A 25,515-nucleotide genomic window follows, 5' to 3' on the forward strand; every position below is an offset into this window, starting at 1 on the left:
CCTGCCCCCACAACAAAAATGACTGAGAGACGCTATTTTCTATTCTTCTGTAGCAGGCCTAAAAACCACAAGAGAGAACATCTTCACCGTGGTCCTCCCTAATCTGAGGCGAATCCACCTGTAGGCTATAGGTTATAGGCTATGGCAACGACACCCTTCTTCCTCTTTCTGTTTCCGGAACCAAAAAGAAACAAAATTGAATAGGAAACCTATACATAATTACATCTAGTAAAAGTAATTTGATCCTTTGTTATTTGATGCATCCCTACAAAGCATTGATCGCACTTCAAGAATGGACCTTGGAGGCTCAAGGTCTTTCTCTTGAAGCGAATTGCCTAAAAGCTGCTGCATCTGAGAGGCAAAGGTATCATCTAGGATCTGCAAATGTCAAGTACATAAAATGATGAAACATATAGTAATTGAATGCACTTTGTCCTAGAAAAACGACACGTTGCTACTTACAGAGACTGCAATTCGTGAGCCCTTGTACCAAGACCGGTTCTCTTTCCTGCTCTCTAAGAAACTTAGCACGTCCTACATCAGATTGAAATTAGTATGAATTTTTCACACGAAAATGAAGAATAAGCTATCAACCAGAAGTTCAACCAACACTAACCTGTCCCATCCTGTCCCAGTAGCCTCGACAACTTGCGATGAATACATTAGGTTCAAAAATGGTGTAAAGGTGATTTATGGTACTTGTCAGCTGCTCCTTCAATGGCTGCATCTTAAATCTTATGTCTGATTCTATAACATTCTCCTTGGAATCTTGTAAAATTTTCTTCAACTTTGTGTTGTTCTGCAGCTTTGTCTGAAGCAGGAACGGTGATATTTGTTTAGTAGTCAGTGTATGGCTTTAGTTTGAAAGAGATATAAGTGCAGAATTTGACTGGAGCTACTTATGCATTTTCCATTATGGGTATCAGTTATGAGTTTTCTTTATGAAATGAATGACATAGATGTTAAAGCCGCCACATAAGATCAGCATAACAGAGCCTACTGTTAATGACTGAACTTTCAAGATAGCAAATTAGCGGTTAACAGATCCTACGAGTCCGCACTTAGAAGACTTTGCTAATTGCATCATGTGCACTGATGTTATCCTGACCAAACACTTAGCTCTCCCTTTTATATTAGTTTCTGAAGTTTCATGATACTTTTATTGATAAATCTCATACGGAGAATCACGTAATCAGTTGAAAGGTTTCAGTAAGTAGTGACAAATATATAGAGAGAAGTGCATTATCTGTGTGTATTCCTTTTAGTTTTAGATTTAACCAAAATGTAGAGCAAACTTACATTTTCCACAAGCTTCTCAATGACCGCTTGCACATAATTTCTGAATTTAGCTCGAAGCATCACAGTCACCTCACTCAGGCACTCTCCAGGGGCGGTATTTCCTCCGTCAGGGATACACGAACCCCAGGACTTAAACTGCTGCTCTATGTTTGGGCGCAGAATGTCTAGCATCCTCTTCATTGAATTCAAAAGAATGCCCAGCTGAAAGAAGGAACACGTTTCAGGCCTAAAAATATGAAATATAAATGTGATGAAGGGCAGATAAGCATGGATGCTTACATCTTCTGGCACAATATATGGGCAAACTGATCTTTTGGTAAGTTTTTGCACATATTTGAAGCCAAATTTCTTGGGTGTCAAATTCTCCTTTAACGGAGACAAGACATCTGCATATTGCTTCTCCAGTGCATCCAAAATTGCTTTCTCAATATCAGCAATGGCCTTTATACATCAAGAGAAATAAAAAAAATTGTCAACTACAAAACAAAAAAGAGTAGTTTCAAATAACCAAAAAATGAATAAATTGTAAGATGAACAACATAGTGCAACAACAGCCAGTATGTTACTGCCTATTTGATTCCTTCATCTCAATCTCTCTTCACTTCCAGGAGAAAAAGAAAAATGAAGCAAGGAGAAAAATGAAAATGAAATAAAATTCAAGCATTATTAAGTTTCTTTTCTTTTCATACAATGTTGCAATGGAGAAGTCCAAATATACCAGTCCTTTTCAGCAAATAAATAAATCAACTTTGGCACTGACAGAGACCAGAGACTATATACTGGTATACCCACACTGGGCACAAGATAATGAGAGTATCGAGGAAGTGATGTTCAATTACTACTGTTTCACTGTCAATTTAGTCTGTTAATGAATCCTTTTGACGGTTTATAATGGTGCGGTAAAAAGAAATGCAACAGGCTTTTCAGCAAGTGTGGGGCGACTGCCTACAATAGTATATTTCCATGCAGAGTAGTAAAAGAGAAACAAGAATAATCAGGGCATACATTCTCCAATACAAATGTGTACTCTGGCCAGCGGCAGATGATGATCACATAGTCATTAAGAGTTCCTTTCAGGCGCTCGTACATTTCATCAACAAAAGGGGTTGTTGAATGCTGTGTTTTCACTCCCGACCATTTCACCTGTGAGATAAAGGAGTTAATTCAGCACCAATCAAGAAGAATGAAGGATAGAGCAGATCAGCAGAAAGTGAAAACCAGTGATAACCAACTCCTAGATTAACTTGAAGCAGAACCAAGAAAGCTGTCAGTAGCGTAAAGAGTCAATTTTTCTTTCCATCTAAGCAAGCAAAAATTGGCCCATCTTAAAAAACTAAGAATTGGCCCATCTTGATAAATTCTTTCCATCCCCATTGCTAAATGTAAGAATTAGCCCATCTTAAAAAGAAGGAAAAACAAGTCTAGACCTTAGTAGTTATCAATTACAAAAGCCTGTTTAGTTGCTAACATTTTTACATTGCATCAGGAAAGCAGCAAGTTGAAAACTTCCCTCCAAAATTAAACCTGCAAAGAGTGCAGTATTTTTACAATCTCTTCTTATTTTAGAATTTCATTTTCCTCTCAAACACACACATGCAAGAAAATGATTCTGAATCTCCTAACTGCATTGCAAAATTTTCAAGAAAAAGTGTTCTAGCAACTATCTTGATATACAAATGAAGGCTCAATGTTTTCAAGCTCCACCTATGCTTCTGTTAGACTACTGAAATTAAGGAGCCTAATCTAGATTTTAACATCTCAACCCTTGGATTCCTGGATACCATCCACCTACATTGCAAGTTTACATGTGCAGCATAATAGAGAAGCTACAAACATATATAATGAAAAGGCATTGACCAGCTTACTACAAAAGACTAAATGCAAATAATAATAATTAATAAAAAGAAAATAGCATCGGATGCTATGTTATTTGACAGGGATAAAAAGAAAATAGCATCTAACTTAGCATCAGATGCTAAGTTAAAAAGAAAAGACTGTCTGGAAAATAATCACACCAAACACATAGATCATATGAGATGGTTCATCTTAATGGAGGGATATTAGGGCCAGACCAGTAGAGAGTAGGTAAAGCAAGGGTTTAAACAGTGCCTGTGAAATCCTCAGTTAGTACCTTGTCCAGCTTGCAAGATTCCAGCAAAGAGAGCCGCTTATCCTGGATCCACAGGATGATATACAAATGGAACAACTCTTTTGCATCAACTCCTCCTTTAACAGGTCTGCACAGGCCGTTTCACCAAAAATTACACCACTAAGCATATAGATCTTATGCACTAAAAAGTGCACCTATGAGGCAAGACTTACTTGATATTCCAGCAGGCAAGATCCCTCTGAAAATCTGCTGTTGCAATGACAAGATCAGTCACATGGGGAGAAGGGCCAGCAGGGGGGCAAGCGATCAGGAATGCACGCAATCTACAGCAAAGTTCTGCACTATATATGGCTGAAGAAAGGTTTGGCAAGTCTATGAAGCTGCAAACATCGAAGCAGTTAGGAATGTTGCAAGAAATGACAACTAATGGAAAAAAAAACTTGATATTGGACTCGTCGATTGTACAAGAAATGCACCTAAGACTTGTCAACAAGAAAATGCTTAGCGGTTTTATTCATGAAAGGAGAAACGCACATGTAAAACATAAGCACAAGAGAGAAAGGCGGTGAAGAGGAGGGAGGGGGGGAGGACACAGGATCAAGTCTGTTAAGAAAAACAGACATCGGGTTTGCCAAACCATACAGAGAGACAACAGTCCATTCCTCAGTCAACTGAGACGTTAAATACCCTTCTGCAACCTGGGACTAAACATATTATGCAAGGACAACATGGGGCCCAACACTATGTATACTTTAGTCAAGCAACGAGAAAGATTGACCAATCTCATCATATGCTATTTCTTATTCATATGCCCTCTAACTTGAACTCCTAGAATAGGGATAGTCTGGCTCTGATACCATGTCAAAAAAATAGACTCTAAGCCTAACACAACCTCAAAAGTTAGCATAGGCGGTGAAGGATTGCTCAAGACATGGAAACAACACATTCCTCTTAACCAATGCATGACACTTAATAATGTGAATGTTTGTTTTGTCAAAAAGTCAATTCACTTTACCATCTTCACATATATGATTTGAGCGATGTGAGTAACAGCCTGTGCTACTACTAATCAATCTCAAAATGTTTACTTTAGACACATAATAGCCTCAGTATAGTTCAAAATCAGAAATACCTTGGAAGTATATTTTGATTGTGGATCTCTATGTCAGTAAAAATTTCGTTTCTTATGTTCATACAGAGTGACTTCATTTTTTGATAAGCAGTAGACACGGTAACAGCATCCATCAAGAGTCCTTCATTATTCCCGCTGACATATTCATCTGTCTCTGTCAAGTGTCGTCTTGATCTTTTCTTCGCAGCAGCCTGTGCAATCAAATATTTATGCCAAAAAGAGCAGATAAAAACAGATGATATATAGAGATATGTGCCAGCTTCTAGACCTGAAAATAGCTGTACAGTGTGTTCTGAGTTTCAGGAGATAATATGTCATGAAGTAGAGAAAATAGTTTAACAGCAGGCTCCAATGCAAGTGGTACAACCCCAGTAGCTGGTTTGAAGACATCCATTATACCCGATGGTGTTGATTCATCCAAAGACTTATAGTTTTCGAAAACCAACGCAAAGCTCTGTTCAATCTGGTCCTCAATTTCCCCCAAAATACGATTCTGTAAGCAGCAAGTAACACTGTGCAATGTCAGTACTTATGAGAGATACGTGAGCAAATTGTAGACCATTCTTTTATAAAGAAACACAGACATAGAATACAACTTTGTTGAAGACAATGAAGTCACAGAATAACTTGGAATCTTAAAGACACAAAACAGTATCAATGTCCAATCTGCAATATGGAATATATCAGATTCAATTTGTTTACAAGTGTTACCTCTTGATGACTAAGGGTGCTCTTAGAACGGCCCTTCATTATAACAGGTAACAAAAAATCATGCACAACTGTAAGACAATCAGCAGTTGGTGTTGCCACATCCATGACATAGGAAAGGTACCTGCACAGTTGATGTTGCAAAATAATTATGCACATAATAAGGAAGTGGGTAAACTCCTCCAAGCACCTAAAACAAGTAGATGTAAATATATCGTACCTTAATCTAGTATATGCATCAGAAACTCCATAGTATGATGCAAATTCAGTGAGCAACCATTTCCATGGACCATGTAGTGTCAAATTTCTTTGTTGGAATTGCTGAATCTTCATTGCAACTTCAAGTACCAGGTCATAAGCAACAGTTTCTGCAACTGAACCACACTATGATAGGAAGAAACCAAAAAAGTGTCAGATTACAGAAATTCATTTTGTGATTATGCTTTTATTTTCTCCCAAAACTTTTTGAGTAGAAATGTCATAGTCATAGCAAATCATTTTATGGACAGACAATAGAAGTCATTATAAATTTCCACAGAGGAACTCCACTAAGATAAAAAATTATAAGAGGAATGCATTATCAATCATAAGTCAAAGACAAAAGAGGTCCAGAAATATCATTTAAATATGCAGTCACAGGAAATGAACAAGTCAGTTTCAAATCATCTTAATTGAGTGTGTGTGTGTGTGTGGGGGGGGGGATGACAAAACAGGCACACCCAATTTCCACGGAAGTCCACAAATACTGATTCAAAACAAAGCGCATTATTGGCTCTTTTCCCCTCTCCAAAATACAAACGTCAGATGCAATTCAATCATGTCATCATATCATATTCATATTCATATTCATATAATATATATTATATTATATTATATTATATTTTATATTATATATTATAGATTATTATATATATATTTTATACTAAAAGTGGGAAGAATCTAAGTCAAAAGTTGAATTACGAAAATACCCTTTAACTATTAATTTATTTTCTTGAAATAATTTAAAATATTATTTTTTCATTTAATATTTATTTTGGGATTCAATGAATTTTGATTGTTCGTATTATGGTAATTAACACTCCTATTTCCAACTAGACTTACAATTCGATACTCATTTATTAAATTGTAAGTTATTATTAGCAAGAAAAAATCAACAATCTTTACATCTTCCATTTGGTAATAGTGATGATTTTTCATAATAATAGTTACTATGAATTTTTTAATAATTAGTCATAATGATTTTCTATTACACACTTAATATATTTGAATTCTTTTACATATTTTATCCTTAGATTACAGTTTTATTTCTACATTACATTTAAATGTTATAAATCGTTTAATAAATTAAATATTAAATAGTAAATCATCATATTAGTATGCATAAATTACCACCAACTCTTCATTATGTAAATGTATGCAACTTAGTTACTATGAATTTTTTAATAATTAGTCATAATGATTTTCCATTACACATTTAATATATTTGAATTCTTTTACATATTTTATCCTTAGATTACAATTTTATTTCTACATTACATTTAAATGTTATAAATTGTTTAATAAATTAAATATTAAATAGTAAATCATCATATTAGTATACATAAATTACCACCAACTCTTCATTATGTAAATGTATTCAACTCCCACTAATTATATTCATTATGTTTTTTACTCTCATCTCTCATTGATAATCTCAAATGGATTAATATCATATTTATGAAAACTCTTTGTGTTCCTCAATGCTATCCTATAAATAGTGACATTTGACACAATAATGTACACAATTAAACCAACTGGGAAAAAAAACATGAAAAAATCTCTATGCTCTCTTCTCTTGTCTCTTTTTATTTGTTTAGTTTAACATTTCTGTTTCTTGTTTGTTGTTATTGTACAAACAAGAAACATAAATGTTTGTTGTTTTCTATTGTTGCTTTGTATAATTAGCCTAGCATATGGTATTTTAAGTATCCTCATTTGAATATTGAATTTGTGCAATAGTTAGTTATTTTTACTTTATGCACTTTTAGTCAATTTTACAGTTAAAGGTATATTCTTTTTATTAGGAAGATATATGTAGTTCCTATCGAGACAATGATGGATTTTTTTCGTAAATACCAAAGATTTGAAGGGGATAAAATAGGTCATTTGCAATACAAAATTTATATGGAGTATTTTGGGATAAACGTGCAACACACGTTCCCAGATCTAGTAAGCATAACTACATGAAGCCAATGCAGAGAAACAATTCTTTACTCATCCTTCAGTTGTAGAAATGCTAGTAAAGATGACAAACTCACCTTAAGATGACTATTTTCATCAAATGCTGTTGAGTAATTAATAAAGAGTTGCACTTTGCCAACAAGCTCGTGTTCTGGTTCACGATAGATGGACCACCACCGAAGTTTCTCACCCTGAATAGAACTTAACTTTAAGAATCATGAGCTAACTGAAGCAATAATTCTAGTTGATAACTAAGTTGAATTCAGACACGTTTACCGGTTCTTCAGCAATGGTGGCAACTTGAGCAAGGACACGACCATAATGCTTTCCGTTGGAATCCAGTACTTCAACAATTAGATCATCTCCAAGATTATCTGGAAAACTGTAAAGATGTTCACATAAAAAACAATATACCCAGTGAAATCCCCAAGTGGGGTGTGGGGAGGGAAGAGTGTAAGCAATCCTTACCCCTACTCGTGGAGGTAGAGAGGGTACAGTGTTCACATTACAATCCAAAAATTATAGCAGTTATTCAGAGACAAAATATGCATTTAACAGAATTCTATAGAAAGAAAATAGGATGACGAACGAAGAAAAGCTTACAAAATGTGGGTTTCGCCTGATCCAGGTTGCATTTTAATAGCATCCTCTTCCATTGAACTTTTTAGTCGTAAGAAACAATGGTATGTCTCTGATCACATATTAGGTTTCATGGGTGAGATAACATATAGTAAATAGAATCATTATATTACATAAGTTTTAGTAAAAATAAAGCGCCTCTATGGTCACAGAATTTGTGCCACTTATGCCCTTGAAAAGTGAGAAGCATGACAAGCAAATGAGGGTTAAACAAAGGTCAAGAACATACAATTTTCTCATAAGACCAATTATTTTAAACCCACTGTTTACTGAGAACAGTGTAACAACTTGAACTGCGCTTAATCTCGATTTTGCATTTTTAGTTTTGTTAGCTTGTTAAGATCAATAACATTGTAAGATATCTGCGGGCAAGCTTGCCAGGACGCCATAGTTAAATAGAATCAGAAACCATCTCCCATTAAATTTTGCATCGCAGGAGTGTATCTCAGAAATGGCAACTATTTTGAACATCACGGGGTTTCAGTGAGTTATGTGAGACAGTTCCTACTCCCTACAACCTTCTAAGCTATTGTAGCAGCCCAGAAATGAACAAGAAAATAAGCACCATTCTTACTAGCGTTTTGTAGACAATATGGGAAGAGAGAAGTCAAGATTGTTTGAAGACAAAAACTGCTCCACCAGAAGATCAAAATTAATTGTTTTCTGCTATAACCATTTTGGTGTAAAAGAAGAATATGTAAATGATGAGGTAAGTATGATAGGTTTCATAGAGAGGTCCTACAGGGGAATGACAGGGATACACGTTTTTTTTTTAGGGTTCAAGAATTCTTGTGCAGTCAGGGCTACTGATGTAAATACTATTGCAGCAGTTACTTAGTGCTCTTTTAATACAATTATAACCTCCTTAAAAAAGCATATCAACCTAAAGAATTCATTTATATGGTAAAAGCAGACTAATCACAGAATAAACAGAAGAATTTAGTCAACTTGGATTAATAATGTTAAACAAGAATGAATCTCTCTCACATACTACAAAAGTCTATGAATGTATATCTGGTGCTTGATAATTGAGGATTAACATGTCCATATTGTAAGTGAAACAACTATTTATAATGGACGGATTGTTGATAATTTATCAAGGAGATAAATAAGGATGTTGAGATAATTTTGTTCAGGAACAGCTGAAACTAAAATGATTAGAACAATAAGTTTTTACTGTACCTCAAATGGGTTAAAAGTGACACGCATCTACAGGATGAGTGATACCTAAACTAACAATACAAGAATCAACATTCAAGAGAAATGAACTTCTTTACCTTGAACAACATCATAAGACGATGGACTGCTGCGGAGAGATGTCACACCAATTTTCAGGAGTCCAGAAACTTGCTTTATATATTGGGTGCTCGCCTGCATGTATGCCAAACTCTGGCGCGAGAAGGAACCATTTGCAGGCACACGAGGAGCAAAATGGACTTTGCGCATCGCTCGCCATCCGGAAGAGATTGATGACCGCATATTGGATAGGTGATATCTAACAGATTCAATCTTTATTTTTGGTGTTCTTAGGGAAGAAAAACTGCAGCCGGTGGGTGGGTCCAGGCCCATCTTAACCTTCCTAACTGCAAAATCAGAAAAAGGTCAACAACAGAATCTTCAGTAGTATTACCCTGAAATATTGCAAGTAAATACCATGGATTACCTTGGATCTTCATCTTTCCAACCATTTGCTTAGGTTTTGGGGCAGCCGCTTCCTTAGGAAGCTCGGAAGAGCGGTTTGCCATTAATTCCTCCTCTGATTGTAACAGAACTTGCTGTAACCTGTAAATCCATATAGGAGACGAAAGTTGAACACAGCTATAAATCATCTCAGTGATTGTTATAGACTTCTTCCCAAAATGACACTAAAGCCAGAAAAGATCATAGCAACTGCTCAATAGTGTGGAACAGGAGAAAAAAACTGACCTAAATGAATTCCTTAAGAGAGCACATTCACTTTCCAAAAACATCGGAGCTTCTATGCAACCCCTAGCCCAAGAATGCAAGCAGAGCCGAACACACGCATCATAGGCGAGCACGCGATGCCATGGGCCCAATGCACTATATTGGATAGAAAATCATCACTGATAATACTGGAAAAGTAACTATACGTTGTAAATTTGTTTTGTGTTAACAGTAAAGGTACCTGGCATGAAAAGTTGGAAGGCGAGCGGGATAAGAACCCAATGGCCCTCCATTTTCTGCAGCAGCAGCAGTCGTCCTGAAAAACAGGTGTAAGCAGATATAAGCTGAAATTCAGGAAGTATTGTTCTTTCAAAGAAGAAAGGCACTATGGCCAGCGGAAAAGATAAAGCTTTAGGTTTTGTAACTGGTTCGTGAACAAACCTCACAGGTGAGTCGGAATGATTTGGAACTTTGGCCTGGTGGTTTATGCCAGAAGAAATGTTACTATCTGCCTTTGCTGAGAGACCACAATCTTCTGCCATAGATTGCACATTAGCTGTTCTAGAGGCAGGGATCCGTTCATCAACTTCTTTGATTTCAGCAGCAGAACTGCAAAATGGAGGTGCACTGGGGACATCCTCATCAGTGACCTTCTTCTGTAAATTCCCAGAGGTCATATCCTGAAAGTGATTGAATTAGCTTCACCAGAGAGTGTCTGTTCTCTAGAAGATATGAGGAACCACGCAAGTACATGAGAAAAAATCCATTGCACAAGTAGAACAATTTAAATTCAACTCGGAAACAATCGGCAAAGTGGAAAAGGAAAACGTAGCCGTCAATAATAGCTAATCAGACTTGGTGATCATTTATAGTACAGTAATATTATCATAACCTCTTGGTGAAGGAGGAATCGAACAATTCACAGTTATCAGTTTGAAAGGTGTGCTCTTTTACTTGTCTAGCAACACCTGACAGCTCAAAATTTGAGAATAAAAAGGATTACATATGTCGACTGGGCTTCATTTGAAGATGTGACCACCTCCTTTTACATTGTCAGGTGACAACTCGCTCGTGCTGTGAGATTTTGAGATGGTTCAGGCTGCAAAGGACAATGCCCAGCACAGTAAAGGAGGCTCATAAGAAGGAAGAGAAGTTGAAGAGCGAGGGATGTCTCACCCTTGGCACTCATGTGAGTCCATGAGAGAAAAGAAATAGGAGAGCTTTAGTAGGTGTAGAGAACAACTGTGTATTTTTGAGGAATTACCTATCATTCCTAACTTCTTTTTGGTGCAACCACAAAATTCTTGTTTGTATAGAAGACTGGGTGTCGTTCCGATCATATTATATTGTAGATTCTCTACTATTTGGTATACTGCTTGTACACAGATGATTTTTCCAATATACTAATATAATTATCAACTTCATCTAAAAATGATAACACATTCATGCATAAAATGTTTGAACTTTTTGTCCCCACAATTTTTCATCTTCAAGATAATGTTCGAACGTAAAAGGCATTCATAACCATTGGTATTACATAATCTGTTCACCAGCAAATCATAGAACAAGGTCAATTGAAAACTTCGCAATGTAAACTCAGAATTACAATTCTGCCTAGTTGAGGAACTCCAAGTCATAAACACACGACACAGTTATTTTCTCAGATAGACAATGATTCCTTATAGTAAATAGTCGAATAATTCCTTATCAAAAAAAAAAATAGTCACATAATCTCTCTTTTTATATAACCATGGTGCCCCGGACAGTTTGCATGCACCTCGACTAAGACAAATGAGAAGAAATCACCTAGTATTTTTGACTCTAAAGGGATTTGAACTTGAGACCTCAAGGTTTTTTAACCCACTTCAATGACCACTACGTCACATCCTTTATTGCTAAGTCTTAAGTCGTGGAAGATGAAAAATTAAGATTCATATTTCTTAGAAATGGCAATGCACAGAATCTAAAGTAAGAGTGCGGACGAAGACATCACACAAGAGCACATTCAAGAAACCTTATGACAACCATTAGCGAGGAGCATCAGATATTCCTTAAAGGATATCTGCTTCAATTATGAATAAAAACATCGTAGCACTATTCAATATAACCAAATTCTAAAGCTAATTCCATTTTCAAAGAATACATTAGTTTAACAATTGGTAACTCAATTTAAACATAGCTAAAACAAGTTAATACCTTCTGAGTCTTGTTTCCTGTATTCAATTTAGATGGAATGCTGGAAGCATACCCTTCAGATGCATAATTTGTTGATCGTGGAACAGTTCCATTCTTTGTCCCAACTTGGGTGGAAGAGAACTCAGAGCTTGCAGCAGAATCAGAAGATTCCTCCTCAGTATACACACTACTTCCAATTGGGTATCTATTAGCGCCTCTCATCAATCTATCGACCACGTGTCCACGACCTCTCCCCAACGTCTCCATCGACGAACTAACATCATCAGAGTACATACTGTCACTTGCATACTGCGTAGCACCACGCCTAGGTGGGAGATTGTAGTATCTCTGAGTGGCTGCAGTAGTGCTAGGAACTCTGTCATCATGTGGTGATGAATCCAATGAGTATCTCCCCCCATAAACCTCCTCTTCCGAGTCAGTGATCATGTCATTATCAGAAACCGACGCACTATCATCTAAATCCGCAGGTATAACTCTAGATACAGGAATAACCCCCGACAGATGACCACTCCGGAATTTCGAAGGCGGTGGAAGCCCAACATTGCGACCCCCATTTCTCATACTCCCAATTGGATCAATCCTTGATCCTTGGCTTGAAATTGAGAAAGGAACCTCCTTAGTCTGCTGCCCAGAACCCTGATTTTCAAATGACAGCAACAAAAATCAAGAATCAAATCACTTCATAAACATCACATCATTTGCTGAATTTCAAATTTCAAAAATCAAAATCCCTCCCACAACAGGACAAAGAAAATCTGACATCATAAACTTCAAAATTCAAACTTTCAAGAATATGGGGAAACCCCACTTAGTTAAAAGTCCTAATAAAACAAAAAAAACACAAACCCATATAGAATCAAAAGACAAAATTACAGAAAGGGTAAATAAAATTGAGAAATAATACCTCTCTAACCCACCTTAGGGCGTTATTATCAAGACCTTCAGTGAACATCTGCTTCTGTAATCAAAATAAAAGAAGAACCCCAAATAAGAGAAAATCACAATGCATCAGTTAACTAAAAACAAAACAAACAAAAAAGACTTGACAAGTATAGTACCACTGTACCAGTGAACAAAACGATGTCGTTTCTAATGAAGCACGAACAGTGTTACTTCATCACTGGGTTGGTTCAAATTAAAAAAAGAACCTTTTTTTATTATTATTTCTTTGTGGGTTTTGCGTGAAGAAAAACAGAAATGGCAGAAGAAGAGGAAATTGTTAGCCGAAAAGTACTGAGCACGTACAAATGGTGAAGAAAAACGGTGTCGGGGTAGGGGGGTTGGAGGGGGGTGGGGTAGAACGACAACAAAAAGAGGAATCGAACGTTGTAATGTGAACAAACCTTTACTGCTCTGTTTTTCTTTTCTCTCTCTCTCTTTTTCCCGCTTGCTTAAACGATGAAGAAAGAGAAACACTCACATGGGGGTAGTGGGTGGAGGGGCCCACATCTTAGTTTTTTTTTTTTTTTTGAAAATTTCTAAATTTAGATAATTTTATTAAGGTTTCATTTTCCATATTTGCCCTCCTTGAAAATTGAAATTTGTAAATTTGTTCTTGTTCACTTCTCATTGATGAATCTTATCAAAAAAGAAATAGTCTAAAATTTATATATTCTTTTTAGTAATTTGAGTTGTATTAAAATTAAATTCAAATTCGTATGTCGTTCAAGTTACATATATACATATGGAGTTAAAGTTACGGAATTACTTGTGTAATTTAAATATCAGGCAATAAAAGTAATGAAATAATTTACGATCTATATATATTTTAGATAGTATGGTGGAAATTGGCCACCACATGAAGGTTCTACCTTTAAAAGGAAAGTCTCATTATTTGAGATTTCTCTATCTTTGAAATTGAGAATTATGATTATCATAAGAATATTTCATCCATCTCATTATACTCAAGGGGTAATTATATGAATTTCTTATGAAAAATGTGAAATTTATTATATTTGATTTATCACACATCTTTTTATAGTTTATTAAAACAAAACAAAAATGAGAGATAGAAAAGAGGAAAGATATTGTGAGAGCTAATAGACTATCATATTAGATTAACTACAAGTCAATTATCGCAATAATTAATTACATAATTGTTTGGAAAAAAAAACAATTATTTCAAAATGTTATATCAAAATACGAATCAATTCTTAATGCCTTTTAATTTCTTTTTATTTTTTATACTTGAAAAATTCACCCTTATAATAAAACTACATAAATGTGTAATAATGTTTGCTTTAAATAAAGAGTTCATCGGTTACACCAAACTTTATCATGCTTGTTACATTTTGTAACTATATATTATAATTTATAACATATCATCAATAAAATAGTTGTAGAAATTTTTGAATTTTCATGGAATAAGGGCAATTTGGGTAATTCAATATCCAACGGTACTTTTGTTACAAACAAACCTTATGGAAGAAACAAAAATTCAATAAAGAATAAGAGAGAGAATATTGGTTAACAGTATGTAATATGAGACAAAAACTAATAATTGAATTTACAGTAAAAATATTTTAAATTTAAATAACAACATGGAGTATTTTCAAATTAAATATAAAAGGAAGTAGAAGGTTCAATTTTAAAGTAATTTGTTGTCAAGATGATGGATTTTGACACAATAATGAGAAAAATAACAACATTATAAAATATGTCTCTGTTAATGACACATTAAATTAAATTAATAACTGGTAGTATTATATAAAATTTCAATAATTGAGGTAAATTAATGATGTAGTAGCAATATGAAATGCAATAGTCGAAATATACACACGTAAAATTAACATGGACTTCACGCTAATTTGCACATATTTTTATCAAGTATTTGTTAATTTTCACCATCGTAAATATAGAGTGATTTTATACGTCAAAACTTAGACGAATGAAGTAACTCACCAAATAATTTTTTTTATGTGTTAGGATTTGAAATTAATCTCCCTTATATTTATAATCGCTAAGCCGTATAAGTGCACACACAAAAATACTAATGGACAAATAATTTTTAACACATGAAATACAAGTTATTTTTAATTTACATGTTATTTTTAATATTATTTTGTTATGAATAACTTGAGTGGAAGATCTTTCGGAAACAACTTCTTTATCTCAATAGGATAGAGATAAAATTTGTGCAACACCTTAATCTCTTCAGACGCCACCTAGTGAGATTACCTGGATATATTATTATGTTGTTTACATCGAGTATATTTCATGAAAATATCAAGTAATTAGAATTCAAAATATCACACATTGATTAATCAAATACAGGTTCAATAACCAAAAAAAAAAATCCAAATCAGATCGATTCACGAAATGCATTTCTGGATATTTTCAATGTCCCAGTCACTTACGAAATGTAAGATATATTTAATTAAACTCAACAAGATTCATTCGTCTTTTCTTTCCAATAGATGATCAAAACTTCATTATGTCACTGAAAAATCAATAAAAATATCAAGCTAAGTCTAAGGACTTAACTAACCTACTAGTAACTTCTTGTTTTTTCTTAATCATTTATTTAAAGCTTGGTCTTAATTATAGTAGTAGTCTATTCTACTAGTACTTGGCATTATAGTGTTGACCACTTTGACATTAAACAAAATCAATGAAGAATCAACTTTAATTTGAATTTCGACAAGGATTTAATTTATTAGTGGGACCATAACTTTGATTTTGTTTTTTAATAATTCAAACCATAAAGTATATACCCTACATAAAAAGGTTTATAACATAAACAAAATCAATCATTAATCTTTTCCCATGATACAAACTCCTTTGTTGGTGTTTTTGAAGTACGAGGAACTATCATCTTTGTTTATCCAACTTTAACGTTATTTTGTTTTGCTCTTTGTAACCTTTATAAACATAATCAACATTAAAGTAATGAATATTCAATTAATCCGTAGTAATTAAAGGGTACTGGAATTCTAATTAGTGATAATGACATACCAACATAATCAAAATTGCAAATTGTCTGTCAATTTGGCGTAAAAAGGCCATTGTTTCAATTTGATTAGGTTGAATTCATCGACAGACATTTAAAGTTGACACTATTTTTTACACCTATAGTAGAGTAAATGGTACAATCAATCCTACTACAAGTGTTTAAATAGTACAAGTCTCAACTAAAGTGTCTAAGTGAAAATTGATGTCAATTTTAGGTGTCGGTTGTCTATTGCCCCAAAGGAGCCTATAAACTTCTGTGTTTAAATTAAAGCTTCCTTAATCATTTCTCCAACATGAATAGAAACAGTTAATCAAGTAGCATTACCCCACCGATGAGAGGTATAGTGGAATGTCACTGATCCATGATCTTTTAATTAGAAGTTTCGAGTTCAAAATACAAATATTATAAAAAATTTTGAGAAAAGAGTGCAATACCTCCTTTTTAAAAGGCATTTGTATTACGAATTCAAATTAATCGAGAAAAGAGTGCAATACCTTTTTTTTAGTAGGCATTGGTATTACAAATTCAAATTAATCGAGAAAAGAGTGCTACACCTCCTTTTTAGTAGGCATTTGTATTACGAATTCAAATTAATCGAGTAAGTAGATTTCGAATTATCAAGAGAAAAGAGATCATGCCCCTATACTTATTGCCTATAGTATCTGTTTAAACTGGATTTGATCTCTACAAGTAATTGATATTGTGATGTAACTTGGTAGTTAAGTTAGGCGACTACCGGTATGGAAAAAGAAACATTCAATCACACTATCATCCAAAATTACGTTGTTTGGACTGTTCAAAAATGCCACCAAAAGTGTGTCCGATCCTCCAAATATAGTGCAGTTTTGGAAAATCCGACACAGATGCAACAACATTTTTAGAGAATCCGAGTAAACTAAGATGGAAGTACCAAGTTACATCACAGTATCAATAACTTTTAGAAGTGTAATTTTCAAGGATACCGACTTCAACTTACTTGCAATTGACTACTTGTGGGTCAACTACTTTCCTAGTTGAGTAAATTTCACAGCATTGCAAGATATTTATTATTTCTCTTTACTTGTTTGGTTGGAGTTGTGGGTCTTTTTCTAACAAATATTTGGTGACCCAGGGAAGAAATTCAGGACAATATGGTCTCTTTCTCTTGCAGGTGCAGCCAAAAAGCACAAATCAAAGTGGAATAGACCAACTCACTGGTCCCTGGTACCAACCCACAGTATTGAAATGGACTCAAATATATGTGATCTGTGAAAGAATCTGAGCGTCCAACCCAAAACGTTAAGCCAATGGGGTGGGGTCTCCCCTTTGGAGAACCTTACACAATCGATGAAGGACAGGTGTAGTATTATTTAACGGGATTGGACCACGAGATAATATATCTCTATGAAGATTCCACCTCTTACAGACCAACTATTCTTTCTGCACCAAGTTTCAGGCCAAGATCACAACAGTACCAATAGAATGTCAAGTTTCACAATGTATCATCAGAAATTGGTTGGTTTTACTTGTAGTATGTATGTCCAATCAATAAGAAAAAAGAGGGTGAAGAAAAGCATATTATAAACAGCAGCAATGTCTACAAACTCAGCTTTCTGAAATTTATTTGATCATGGGGAAGCAATATGCTCTCTGATACAGCTAATAGATGTGAACATGGTGCTTTGAAAAGATAAAAAATGGATTTTTAAGTTATGAATCCCCAATAATCAGCCACCATAAGGCCGGACCCTATCTTGGGCACATATGTATTTCTCGGATGTATGCAGAAACATCAGAATGTTCAATGCAAGATCTAGGCATATAACTCGTCAACATTACACTCTCCCAGATAAACTCTTATGCTCTGAGGAGTACCACAATTACCTTCGGCAATAAGAGCTCTGTCATTAGCAGCCATGTGTGCAATAATCTTATAGATCATTTCAATCTGCCAAATGGCAAAAAGGGTAGTCAGCAATTTGCAACCTTTGTATGTGTAAATAAAGAAAAAATGAAGGAAGTCATATAGAGATTGGATCATACATCGTCTTCACAATGGCAACGTTCAGCTATTTCATCCAGAGTAAGTGGTTCAACAGGCTGTTTACAGCTGGAGAAAGAAAATAACATAGTTACTAGCTGTCGTCTCACCAAAGAGAGAACTTGAAGGAAAAGAATTTGCATCAGTATTTTTCAACCCAAGCAAGAATAATGAGAACCAAGATCCCATCGACATACCTGGCCTCATTAAGTACTTGAAGGACACGCTTTTGAAGCGCAAGAACTTCTCCAGCAGCTTTTTTCCCAGCTTCCACACCTGACGCCATAATAGATGTTAGTTGGCCTTGCGTGAATAGGACATAATTAACTTCAATTGAATTAGCCAAGAGGAAATGGTTGAACCCCCTTTACAATTTGAACGGAAGAAAATGACCACATGAAGATCTCGTGTTTTATTTTCAGATCTTATGTGTTAATATAAACATCACTCGAGAGATCTTGACATAAAACTAAAAAAGAAGAAGTTGTAATGGGCCACAAAACCAACTGAACCAGTTAGCCAATATGGTATCCTCGTCTGGAAGTCTTAACTAATTACGATTCAACTATGATACAGGATAGACAGAGACTTGTGGTTTAATTAGCGCTGGTTTACATAAACAAGCATTAGCATTAAGCTCTTACTGAAGTCCATTTAAGGAACAAAAGGATAAAGGAAATACCAGGTTGATGATAAGCGTTAATGTTGACAAGTGAAGCATAAATCCCAACAGCTCGCTCGTAGAGTGCTACTAGAGCTCCAACAGATCTAGGTGTCACTTCCTGCACAGTGACTGTGATGGACTCCCGATCATTCGAATACAGAGCTGACCTTGTTCCCTGCAAAACATGGATCAACCCTTTGAATAAAGCTACAAATAGCAAGAAAAATAAAACACAAAAGAACAAAAGATCGTTACTGTGTAAGGAAAAAAGTATGTAACATAAAAAAAACTGTGAGATTCTGTGATAAAGGCCATGGGTCAAACATTCACAAAAATCTCTTTTGGTACGGTAAATTTTTTATTAACATCATTACCAAGGAAGTACTGACAAGTTTAAAAAGTATACAAAAAGCTGGGATTTTTTCACACAGTGCCTAGACAATTCAAACTTCTTTACAAATTAATTAGAAACTTGTTCTTTTTAGTAGAATGCTAAAAGATTGTGTCATCTCAATTATCTTCTGTTCATCAACTATCAATTGTATAGTAGGTCAGTTTATAGAGCATTCAACATCTCACTGTATGAAGCCTCTAGAACATCTTGCATTTCTTGCACTAAACTTTGACTCCCACTTCCGATGTCTCTACTAAACTAAAATATTACTAGAAGAACTAACCTGTAACATTCCAAAGAGGTAGTCACCACAAGTAACACCAGGTTCAAGCTCCCAATCATGACCAGGGGGCCTATCACGCAATACTTCAATAAATGTTGCAAAGAAATTGTGCACACCTTCTCGTAGTTGTTGAATATAGCTGGAAACAAGAAAAAGAGGAAACTAAATTTACGGTGAAACTATGACCAGTTAGAAAATACTTAGACGAGCTTCAAAAGAAAGTACACCAGCCTCTGTATTTTCATTTTCTTGTTTATTTTTTCTTTAGTGATGAGTGAAAAGTACAATTTAAACTTACGCATGTTGATCTGTGCTCCCTTTGTTTCCATAAACACTGATCCCTTGATTCACCTGTGAATGGAAAAAAATAGTATAAACATAAACACCAGGGAATCTTATTCACAACTGAAATTCTATCAACAATCTGAATTAGTGAATGAAGGGAGATCTTATTCATAACTGAACTTCTATTAATAGCCTAGTCAAGTGGAGAAAGGACAAGGCAGGTACACAAAGATACTATAGGATTTGTTAGAGTGGGTTAGAGTCCCACATTGGTTGGGGAATGGACAGGTGGTGTACTTATATGGACTTGGCCAATCATCTACTCATGAGCTAGCTTTTGGGGTTGAGTTAGGCTCACGTGCCATATTTTTACATGGTATCAAAGCTAGGTCCATACCCGTTTGGGCTCCTGGTCCACGATCCAGTTGGGCCGAGGAGTGAATGGGGGGGGGGGGGAGGGGGGGTGTTAGAGTGGGTTAGAGTCCCATATTGGTTACGTTGGTTGGGGAATGGACTAGTGTCTACTTATATGGACTTGGACAATTCTTTCCTAATAAGCTAACTTTTGGGGTTAAGTTAGATCTAGGTGCCAACTATATCTTTACAAGATTAAAAAGAAGTAATTACAGGGTTCCTTTTATGAGAGGTAGTTGTCTTAAGTTGGTGCACGTCTGGGGTTACATTAGTAAGTGGAAATGCATCTATTCTGTGTGGTTTTAATCTGAAAAAATTAAGAGCTGGAAACTATAGGAAATATACCCGGTTACCGTCCAGGTCAAACTCTTTCCCCAGAGACTCCATGACAAGTTGCTGTAAATACCTACTGAATAGTAATAAACTGTCCTTGTATGGGAGGACAACCATATCCTGCAAGAGATAAGAAACAGCATATCCACATAGTCAAATACACAACTATATGTTCCTCCGACATCACAACCACAAATCTGAAGGTGAACTAGACCTTGGATCCAACTCCATCAGTTGCCCAGTACCAACACAAAGCAAGTAGTGCTGCCGGGTTATCCCGAACCTGATGACAAATAATAAGTTGGTGCAATAGCAATCATCAATTTGTTCTAGTACAAATCAAAGACAGATTCTTGAAGTATAAAAATAGATAATGGCCCATCTTATGTATTCCTGAAGTCAGCCAAAAAAAAGAAACTATAGCTCCTACAATTCTACAAGGAAATTTATTTCAATTGTATGTACTTGGAAGATTGACTAGTTATTCTCAAAACTTCAAATACAAAAGAGTATGTTATATGCCAAAAGAACATGAAAAAGGCCATATAGTCGTACCACAGTGGTCCTGTTTGCTTCGTCCATCAATGCAGCACCAGCAAGCATCTCTCTAATATCAATTCCCTGGAGTGAAAATATATATGAGGCGTAATGTGACACAAATGTTCTAAGACAAGATGAAATAATTCCCTGTGTCTCATTCTATGCGACAAAGTCTGGCTGACCTTAGATTGTAAGTGTTGTCCTACTTAAATAATACATGCTTGGTAAAATTAGAAGTTTTAAGAAGTTCTGGAGGTTGTATATAAGTCAATTTGATAAAGACAATATCACACCAATCATCACATTCATTTACACAAATGAATTTGAATTTCTGAAACTTGTGAGAGTTACATGAATTATTCTTTCTTCTAGAATTGTGTCGAGAAGTTTGGGAAGTTTAAAGCAGTGAATTGTGATATATAAACAAACTGAGATTAGAAATGTGACTTTAGGAGTGTCATACCTGAAGTGCAGCTGGAAGTAAACCAACTGCAGACATTTCAGAGGTTCTTCCACCCACCCAATCAAACATAGGGAATCTGGCCAACCAACCCTCAATTCTAGCAGTGTTGTCAAGCAATGAGTTTTCTTGTGTAATGGCAACACCCTGCACACGAGGGGCAGTAAGCAACAATGAGAAGTGAGAACTATTTAAGAGCAATGCTATGCACAGTCTGCAATGTATACTATAATGGAGAGTGAACAAAAAGACGGAACCAGAGGATAACAGACCAAGCAGAAACTTTTCATAGACATACTAAAACTCCTAAACCAGTAGATGCAGATTAAACAGAGGTAAGCCGGTCATTATGTTAATTTAACTCTTACACAGAACTTTCATTTGCTTAACTAAATACGATACTCATCAGAAAGCTACTCCACCTTATGGCTAAAAAATATGAAAGCAGAAAAAAGAACCTGAGGTCAAAACCTGTTTTGCAAATATCAGGCCAGCTTCACGGAAGGCCTTCTGAACTTCTAGCAAGCCATTTCGGGTTTCTGGAGTGCCTCCACTCTAAGTAACATAAAAAGATCAAAAAGAGCATCAGAAAATCCTCTATTTAAGCAACCCCCAGCACTTTGGCATAGTGGTGAGAGTGCAACGTATGATGTGTAGGTTAGTCGCACGTCACAGGTTCAAACACTGCCGCAGAACAAAAGCGTGGTGTTTAAGTGGAGGAGGGTCGAGGAGTTGGCTCATTATCTTCCGAGTTCTGAACTGTGCGTCACTAGCCCTTGGAGATCTCTTGGTTATCAAAAAAGATTCTCTATTTTTGTTAAGGAAAAAAAAACAGAAACTAGATGCATAACCACCTTTGAAATAACAATAACAAGTGTTGAAGCCAGCTCAGGGCCAAGTTGCGCAATTTGATGATCAATGCCTGCTGGATCTGTGTTGTCGATAAATCTTATCTGCCAAGAGATGATAAAGCATGGTATAGATAAAAAAAAAGGTAAGTAAGAGTACTACACATGTATACAATAAGGAAGATTTATTATGAACTATGTAAAAGACAATTTATATTTTAAATCCTTCATCATTAAGTTTTCAGCACAAGTTATTTAGCATTGTTTTGACTTTATCTACACTCTTAATGAGAGGAAAACAGTTCAGTGGAGAACCTCATTAGTGCTTTTCAAATAAGAGAACAATATCATCATGATCACTACAGATGCAAGAATAAGGGATAGGATTAAGTCAAGTCACTTGCATTGGCTTTGATGTTGTGCAGCACCAGTTTAAGCAAAGGTGCACATTAGATGGCGACATACTGGAAATTTTATGATATAGGTACTCACAACATGTTGAGAAATATGCTCGATATAGGAAACTGACTAAGAAGATATATTCCTCTTTTGTTCTCACGGGATTTGAAGTTGAGGAAATTTGGTAATACACCTAAATACTTTACTGCTAAAAGAGTGAGTTCAGTTACCCCAGAAATTTCAAAACATAACAATCACTGATATTTGAACATAATTGACACTTACCTTCAGAGGAGGGTTGTCAGGTGCCAATGCCTCAGCCACAAATTGTGGTCCAAGAGCTGAACCACCAATTCCAACGGAAAGAATTTGCGTAAATCGGCCACCAGAAGGAGTCTTGATCTGCAAAGTAGATGTTGTAATTCAGTAATTCACAATAAGTTGACCAAGCTTTGGGATACAACAGCCCATAATCAATCAAAGGAGCCAAAAAATGTTTTCAGATGTTGAGGCTTAAAAGTATTTACTATTTAGAAGTTAGAAACATAAAGTACATAACAACTCTAAAGTCAAAAGCTCCTTATAAGCGTATTACTACTTACTATTTCCATTCCCAAACAATCACTGAAACTACATTACTCTTATCATATAATTTTTTAACTATATGCCTCTAGGTTGATCAAAAACACATTGAGATCATCAAAAATGGCCAAAGTTAAGATTTTTATAGCTTAAGATTATTCGACCAGACCGACCACATCAATTGCAAAATCAGCTTTACAAGTGCTCTATTTCAACACAAATTAGGGGTTCTTAATGCAGCACAAAAAAAGCAAAGAAAAGGATGGACTTTTAGCTGAAACTCAAAAAGCAGAGTTGACACCAACTGACCTTACCACTGACGACATCATTTGCGAACTGGCAAACAGCTTCAAGAGTATTCTCAATCTGCAACCTGAGAAATGAGTTGGGAGCAAGATGAGGACTTCTCAACCAATAGTGACCCACCATTCTACCCTCATCTGGGTTTGCAATAGCTCCCTTCTCCAAATCCACCATATCCTTAAACGCCTTTTGCAAACGAGGCTCCATCTCCTCAAGAAACCCATCAGTGAATCCAACTCGACTAATATCCAAATACAAACCCAACTCCTTGTGCTGATAAAGCCAGTCAACATATCTCTTCCATAGAGCATTCGGGTTTTTCTCCAACCCAACATTCTCCTTCAACTTGTGAACAACGTCATTGTTTCCGGCCGACAAGCTCGCTGAAACCTCACGCGCCACCGCGTGAACATGGAATCTTGATTTGTTGGGCAAATAAATTGAACCCAATTGGGAAGAAGTGATTTTGTGAATGGATTTCACTTCAGATTTGAAAGATGAAGAAGGTGAGTAGATGCTAGAGAGAGAAGAAGAAGCCATTAATTCACACACCCAATTAAAAAAATAGCTGTAAAAGCAAATTAAGAAGCGATATAAACAAAGAGAAAGAGAGATCAAGAAGCCATAGTTGAAAAAAAGTAAGACCCTTTTGGTTTTATTTGGCTTTTGGAAGGTAAAGGGGGGTTCTTTGTATACTATACTAGTGCTGTGATGGTCATTGTTGGTTGATATTTTTTACTTTTTTTTGTATACAGGGTATGTATGTGACAGTATTAAATTTTTTCGAAGTGTAAAACAAGAAGTTGATATGGGGTTGGTGTCTGAGATTGGTTGGTGATGATTTGGGTTTTTTTGGAGGTATTGGTGCTATTTTGTGGTAGTCCAAGGACATGGGTCGGCTTCTTGGATATTCTTCTTCTATGTTGATTGATTCGATCGGTTTCTTCTTCAACAAATATCATGTATCTTCACTTTGGACATACTTCACCTCATATTTGGTAGTTCTAGTGTGGTGTTTGGACCAATGTTGGTGTACGGAGGATGCTTAGATAGATGTGTGGATATACTAGGAGAGATATGATTAGGACTGAAGTTATATGAGATAATGTAGGAGTGACCTATGTGGTGGAAGATATGAGGAATGTGAAGCTGAAATGATTCAGGCATGCAAAGAGGAGGTGGGAGAGGTTGGTTGTAGAAGGAGCTAAGAGAGGTAGAGGTAGGTCGAAGAAGAATTGGGACGCGGTGATTATACAGGATATGATATACATTTAGCTTATTAAGGAAATGACCCTAAGTTGAAAGATGTAGAGATCGAGGATTAGGGCACAATGTTAGTACTGTAGGTAGTTGATGTTGGCGCTCACCCCATCTCCTCGCAACCTTATTATTATTAGTGTTTAGTATTTATTTCTTCAAAGTTTTACTATTTCTTGCTTCATTTCCTTTGAATCTTGATATAATTTTTGTCATATTATTTTCTTGCAACTCTACTTCGCTATCGGAAACAACCTCTCTATCCCGTAAAGGTAAAAGTAAGATCTACATACACCTTACATCCCCATAAACCTTACAAAATTCTACAAAAAACAAATTGAAGTATCAACAAAGAAAAGAGGTGTGTGATGAATTTAAAATTTATATTTAGGAGGTTCAAGATTCTAAGTTTTTGATTCAAAACTTAATATTTACAATACTTTTCTGAATTTTATACACTTGTGTATCTTGATCTATGTAAAAAAATGAGAGAATTCACTACCAACATTTCACTCTTTAGGTGTGCCTCTACTTGATATCCTTCAATGTATACAATAGGTAACAACTAACAC

General features: G+C 35.5%; 3 protein-coding genes across 4 annotated transcripts in view; all 3 read right to left on the reverse strand.

Annotated features, from left to right (window-relative positions):
- Positions 1-25,515, reverse strand: part of LOC125814297 (protein CutA, chloroplastic) — a 154,945-nt gene that overhangs the window by 111,365 nt on the left and 18,065 nt on the right. The window lies entirely within an intron of this gene.
- LOC125814258 (uncharacterized) lies at positions 39-13,224 on the reverse strand. Of its 2 annotated transcripts, XM_049493722.1 has the most exons (22): positions 13,114-13,224; positions 12,210-12,845; positions 10,455-10,693; positions 10,255-10,329; positions 10,035-10,169; positions 9,772-9,890; positions 9,386-9,691; positions 8,073-8,160; positions 7,746-7,851; positions 7,547-7,660; positions 5,470-5,633; positions 5,253-5,373; positions 4,810-5,034; positions 4,542-4,732; positions 3,622-3,789; positions 3,431-3,536; positions 2,305-2,442; positions 1,579-1,740; positions 1,300-1,500; positions 617-811; positions 463-534; positions 39-378 (listed from the first exon to the last, which is right to left on the reverse strand). In XM_049493722.1, exons 1-22 carry the CDS (start codon positions 13,159-13,161, stop codon positions 226-228), a joined length of 3,762 nt encoding a protein of 1,253 aa, XP_049349679.1. In that variant the 5' UTR covers positions 13,162-13,224; the 3' UTR covers positions 39-225. The 2 variants fall into 2 exon arrangements, with proteins under 2 accessions (XP_049349679.1, XP_049349678.1); XM_049493721.1 differs by having other exon boundaries at positions 5,253-5,633.
- LOC125814265 (glucose-6-phosphate isomerase 1, chloroplastic) lies at positions 17,844-24,483 on the reverse strand. Its single transcript, XM_049493733.1, has 14 exons — positions 23,693-24,483; positions 23,087-23,203; positions 22,409-22,507; positions 22,026-22,109; positions 21,558-21,701; positions 21,110-21,175; positions 20,769-20,837; positions 20,567-20,674; positions 19,821-19,873; positions 19,523-19,661; positions 18,864-19,020; positions 18,379-18,457; positions 18,184-18,250; positions 17,844-18,088 (listed from the first exon to the last, which is right to left on the reverse strand). The coding sequence occupies exons 1-14, from the start codon at positions 24,224-24,226 to the stop codon at positions 17,954-17,956; spliced, it is 1,851 nt and encodes a 616-aa protein (XP_049349690.1). The 5' UTR covers positions 24,227-24,483; the 3' UTR covers positions 17,844-17,953.

Source organism: Solanum verrucosum, unplaced genomic scaffold (genome assembly GCF_900185275.1).
Source record: "Solanum verrucosum unplaced genomic scaffold, falcon-dt-bn FXZP01000230.1, whole genome shotgun sequence".
Lineage (NCBI taxonomy): Eukaryota > Viridiplantae > Streptophyta > Magnoliopsida > Solanales > Solanaceae > Solanum > Solanum verrucosum.

Bases quoted from the DNA above. Each gene is read 5' to 3' on its own strand.
- LOC125814258 (XM_049493721.1), bottom strand. From the start codon at position 13,161: ATGTTCACTGAAGGTCTTGATAATAACGCCCTAAGGTGGGTTAGAGAG. The intron at 7,661-7,745 runs GTAAACGTGTCT...AGTTCTATTCAG, and splicing joins CCACCATTGCTGAAGAACCG to GGTGAGAAACTTCGGTGGTG. The intron at 812-1,299 runs GTAAGTTTGCTC...TTCCTGCTTCAG, and splicing joins TTGAGAAGCTTGTGGAAAAT to ACAAAGCTGCAGAACAACAC.
- LOC125814265 (XM_049493733.1), bottom strand. From the start codon at position 24,226: ATGGCTTCTTCTTCTCTCTCTAGCATCTACTCACCTTCTTCATCTTTC. The intron at 22,110-22,408 runs GTGGTTATGCAT...TATGTTACTTAG, and splicing joins TTGTTATTGTTATTTCAAAG to AGTGGAGGCACTCCAGAAAC. The intron at 19,662-19,820 runs GTAAGTTTAAAT...TCTTGTTTCCAG, and splicing joins GGGAGCACAGATCAACATGC to CTATATTCAACAACTACGAG.